The sequence below is a fragment of the Cordyceps fumosorosea genome (genome assembly GCF_001636725.1).
Source record: "Cordyceps fumosorosea ARSEF 2679 chromosome Unknown scaffold_28, whole genome shotgun sequence".
Classification (NCBI taxonomy): Eukaryota; Fungi; Ascomycota; class Sordariomycetes; order Hypocreales; family Cordycipitaceae; genus Cordyceps; species Cordyceps fumosorosea.
The window spans coordinates 81,042-86,384 of NW_017387328.1; the positions used below are offsets into that span (position 1 = coordinate 81,042).

The 5,343-nt window shown below is 55.6% G+C and overlaps 1 protein-coding gene across 1 annotated transcript; it reads left to right on the plus strand.

Annotated features, from left to right (window-relative positions):
• Window positions 1-1,710: 1,710 nt before the first annotated feature.
• On the plus strand, window positions 1,711-3,312 carry ISF_08241 (negative regulator of sexual conjugation and meiosis; the record flags this gene model as incomplete). Its single annotated transcript, XM_018851844.1, has 1 exon — window positions 1,711-3,312. One exon carries the CDS (start codon window positions 1,711-1,713, stop codon window positions 3,310-3,312), a length of 1,602 nt encoding a protein of 533 aa, XP_018700926.1.
• Between the last annotated feature and the right edge of the window lie 2,031 nt (window positions 3,313-5,343).

Genomic DNA, 5,343 nt, shown 5'->3' on the forward strand with positions numbered 1-5,343 from the left:
GGAAGCCAAGGGCAAGGGAGGAGAGCCAAGCAGAGCGAGAGAGAGAGAAAGGCAAGCAGAAAGAGAGGAGCAAGGTGGGACGGTGCTGATCATGACACAGCACAGACAAGATGGCAATGATGCGTCAGACAAGAAGGAAGAGAGGCGACGCAACGCAACCGCTGGCGCGCCCCCCCCCTCTCTCTCACTGGGTCCTGGGGTCACAGTCACGGTGGTCAGTGGGTGGTCAGTCTTTGCAGCGTCACACTCTCCAAGCCACGATCCCTGAGGCTGGGGCCACAAAGTTGTTGTGAGAAGTTGTGTGTGTGTGTGTGTGTGTGTGCAAGGACGCACCATCAGCCGTAGCACCACCACCACCAGCATCACCATCCATCCATCCACCCACCCTCCCTCGCCAGAACTCTTTGCCGAAGATAAGTGAGGCGCCAAACCTCGAACGGAACAAGTGGCCACTGGCTAACCAACGTATGTATCTTGTCTAGTTAGTTGTTCCGTCGAGACCCCACCGGTCCATCACGAGGATCGCCAGCTGTGTGAGAGAGAGTGTGAGTTTGACTTCCTCCTCCTCCTCCTCCTCCTCACACACACCACCACACACAAGTTTTAAGAATAGCTGTCGCATTAGCGCCACCTTGTTCCGGTCAAGACAAGACTGCATTAATCTTCCCACACGCCAGAGCCAGAGCCAGAAGCCAGCAAGGGTCTGGGTGTGTGTGGACCAGCGGCCGTGTTAGTTGCATGGGGGGGGGGGGTTCCACGCAAGCCCGTCCGGTCCCAGACACAACAACAACACATCCCAGGGCCACAAGAGGGAGTTGTTTTTTTTTTCCCTCTCATGTGGGACTCACACCTGGTACGTACCTCTTCCTCTTCCTTCATCTCTGACCCGCCTCGTCTTGTCTTGAAGCGGGCCCTGCTCTGGCCTGCTTCCCACTAGTCGGGGGGCGGCGGCGACGGCGGCGGCGGCGTCGACGGCGTCCAGGAAAGAAAGAGGAGGAGGGTGTGGATTCTCGGTTCCATTGGGTGTGGCCAGTTCTCTTGTTCCTTGTTCCACTTGGCTGGCTGGCTGCCCGTTCTTGAATATCTACCTCGACATGCCCGCTTCGGCCGAGGAGGACCCCCCCCTTCATAAAGTCTTGATATCAAAAAATCCTCCGTGTACATACAATACGAAACAATCTCTCTCTCATCAACCTTTTTCACGACATTCCTTCCTTCAGTCCTTGGAAATCACAAAAAGGAAAATCAAAAAAGAAACAAAGAAATCTTCTTCTCTTCAGGGTTTACGTTTGTCCTGTTGTAGTTTTCTTCTTCTTTCTTCTTTTTTAATACTACCATTTCTTCTTGTCCTCGGGTCTCTTACCTGCCCGTTTAAAACGCCTTCCTTGTTCGACCCGTTTACTCGGCAGTCGACGACATCTCAACCACCACCACCTGCCAGCTTATACCAGGAACCAACCAGACAATTCTGTGCTACATCAGTCGCATCTTGGACCAGAGCTCTTTTTCTTTTCCTTTTCTGAATCCGCGAGAAAACCCTTGAATGGATATCATCTTTTAATATATACCTGGAGGAACCATCCCCCCCCCCAAACGGACCCGAACCCGCGTCCCTCTACTTGAACCGAACCTGCTTCTCCTCCTTCCTCCTCCTTGTTACTCTCCTACCAGCGGCCCGGAGCCTTGCTTTTACCAGTCCCTTTTTTGACTATGCAGAGCCATGTCCCCTTTGGATATCCCACGCCGCCCGCCTCGCCCACCTATGACAAGTGCCAGTTCCAACAACCACCGCCGGTGCCTCAGCCTCAGTACCATGCCCGCCATCACCAGCAGTTCCAGCCTCAGCCTCCCGTCCGGTGCGTGCCCCTCGCGCCGGAGCAGCGCCTAGGCCGCCTCCTCGAGGGCAAGCTGCAGCTGACCGACATCCTCGGCACCGGCGCCTACGGCGTCGTCTACGCGGCCGTCGACGTCGAGACGGGCGTCCGCTACGCCGTCAAGTGTCTGAGCAAGTTCGCCGCCGACGGCACGCCGCTGGAGCGCCGCCAGGTCGCCTACCAGCAGCGCGAGATCAGCCTGCACTACCGTGCCTCGGCCCACGCCAACGTCGTCTCGCTGCACCGCATCGTCCACGACGTCGACTGCGTCTACGTCGTCCTCGAGTACTGCCCCGAGGGCGACCTCTTCCTCCACATCACCGAGCGCGGCCACTTTGTCGGCGACGACCCGCGGGCCAAGCGCGCCTTCCTGCAGATCCTGGACGCCGTGGAGCACTGCCACGCGCTCGGCGTCTATCACCGCGACCTGAAGCCGGAGAACATCCTGGTGACGGACGGCGGGGAGACGGTCAAGCTGGCCGACTTTGGCCTGGCCACGGCGGAGGACCGTTCGGAGGACTACGGCTGCGGCTCGACGTTTTACATGAGCCCGGAGTGCCTGGAGCCGACAACCGCGACGACGACCAGCCCGTTTTACATGTGCGCGCCCAACGACGTCTGGAGCCTGGGCGTCATCCTGGTGAACCTGACCTGCGGGCGCAACCCGTGGAAGCAGGCGTCGGCGCAGGACTCGACCTACCGCGCGTACGTGCGCTCGCCAGGCTTCCTCAAGACCATCCTGCCGCTGTCGGACGACCTGGACGACATCCTGGGCCGGGTCTTCCACCCGGACCCCGCCGCGCGCATCACCATGCCGGAGCTGCGCCGGCGCATCCTCGCCTGCCCGAGCTTCACCGTCTCTCCCGAGCGGCCCGCCCGACCGGTGCTGGCCGTCACGGAGGAGATCCCCGAGGACGTGATTGTGGACGACTACGACTGCGACGACTACGAGGACGAGGAGGCGCTGTCGCCGGCGTCGGACTTTTCCGAGGAGGAAGGGTCGCTGGCGTCGAGCGTGTCGACGGTGGACGACCTGGATGAGGAGGACGACTTCATGCGAGAGGAGATGGCGGCGGAGCTACTGCCCACGGGGACGACCTACGACGCGGAGGAGGCGATGATGGTCGCGCAGGCGTGCTTCCAGCAGCAGCAGTACAATGGTCCCGTGCCCGTTCCGGCCGCCCCCGTACAACAGGTCCCGGTGCCCATCCTCCCCTCGCAGCAGGCCCTGATGCACCAACAGATGCTCCTGCAGCAGCAGCAGCATCACGCTCCTCCCCCCCCTCCCACGATACCCTCGCAGCCGCCCTGCCAGCAGCACAAGTCCTTCTTCCCGCTCTGGGAGGTGGTCAAGCTGGTGCAACAGGCACCCGTGATGCAGCACCCTTCGCCCTTTCACCAGCAGGTGTCCTTTCTCCCTTCCTTCCAAGGCTACTAAGCGAAAAAACACAAAACATCATAACCCGTCTTAGGCTGTATAAAGATCTCTTCATCAGACTCTCACGGGTCGAAGCAAACCCTTTTTTCTTCTTGCCTTTTTTACACACATTTTTTGCTACTACGCTTCAACACTGCTGGCCAGATGGGACAACCCTTGGGTTGGGAGTTGATCTCTTCCACACCCCCCTCTCCAGTCGACAACTACTATACTGGCTCAAGACCTCACCCACCTCTCATCTTCGCCTTTCTCTTCTACTTTTCTACTTTATCTTCTTTTTACTAGCGTGGAGTTTTTGATTTCAACAACATTTGCAACAAACAAACTTTGCTTTGCTGGGGGCGGATTCTTTTTTGAGCGGGTTCAACTTTTCCCAACCCGCTGCATACTATCTATTCTGGCGCAGGAGGAAACAAGATCCCATCAGTCCGATTTGAGAAGAAAGAAAAAGGACCAAAGCATGGAGTTGATTATATCATTTTTTATTCTTGCAGTTGATGCAAAACGGAATCGGGTTACGGACATCATCATATCACGAACACCAAAATATCTTTTTAATCCGCGAGTTCGAGTTGGCTTTCTCTGTCTGCTCGAATCAAATTACGCGTTTCTTGGAAAAAAAACTGCCTTGTCATCCTTCTCATGTGTGTACTTGTTTGATGTACTCAAATACATGATAGACCATTTGGTGGCCAGCCACACTGGGCTGACAACAGATACTCGGCCAAAAGCGAACACGTTTTTTTATTCTTATTTTTTAATTTAGCTAGCAATGCAAAAGAACGTTGATAGCTAAACAGATCTTTTAGCCCAATTTCTTGACTCACACACAATTTTATGGTTTGGGACTCCGCTTCCAATCGATAAGCCATGGCCCATTCATCAATGTGACAGTCAGATGTTGGTGAATGAACAACTTCGCAACTGACAAGACTTGTACCGAATCAGGCAGGATCGCCGCCTCCCATGGCTTCATGTTTGCATAGGCATCCAGTCTTCCGGTACGAGACTAGGCAGAAATTAGCTCAAGACTATCAACATCACAAATAGAAACGAGGGCGACGGCAACTAAAAACCCCCCCTCCCTCCATCTCAGGAAGCTAAAATGACGAAGTCTTGTCGCATTTCAGCAAACCCAGTAAATAATAGTCCACGTCTAGAAACGGCCACAAGGAACCACCATGTAGCTAAAACAAGGCGCAGCCGACAGCCCGCTCTAACCCAATGCCGCCAAGTTCTCCAAACCTTCTCAGCCCACCGCCACCACCACCTTGATCCTCCACACCCACCTCTTGTCTTTTCTGAAGAAAGGAATGGCGCCAGATGAGTCTTGACTGGTCAGGGATGTGGGTCGGCTTGGAAAAGACGCGAAAGAGGCGAGAGAGACTTGGTTGAGCCGGGGGGGGCAGTTAGCCCGTTCATCACTAGTTTGGCGATAATTTTATCATGGGTTTCCACCAGAGAGATGCCTGTGGTGGAGCTCTTCCTTCCCTCCGTCCCCTGTTTCCTTCTGCTCTTGTGAGTTGGGGACGGACGGCTTCTTGCCTGTCCTCTCCCACGCGCCCCGGTGGCGCCCAGCCCATGATCCCAGGCATCCTTTCTTCTTCTTGGCCATCTTGGAATACATGCCCTGCCCACTGTCAGCATGGCGTAAGCCCTCTCGAATTGTGCGGCCTTGGCCCCCCCACACCCAACCTCGATGTTCCATGGGAAATGAGAAGCAGCCATCTCTCCCATGTTTCGCTCACGGACCTCTTCCGTCATGTATATTGGCTAGCAAATTTAGCAGGGCCGATACATCGACTACTGCCAACTCCATGCATCCTACGACGCCCGAGGCAGCCGAGAGGGGTCTAGAAGAGGGTTATTCGGCATGTCTGTGGGCCTTGAAGATCTTGGCTGCCGTGAGCTAGTTAGTCGTAGAATTATTGATGGATTCGTTCTTAGTGGTTGGATACCAGCACGATCACGATATGTCGATGCCGAGTCTGTCACCGCCTCTCTTGATATCTTGAGACTAGTGGTGAGTAT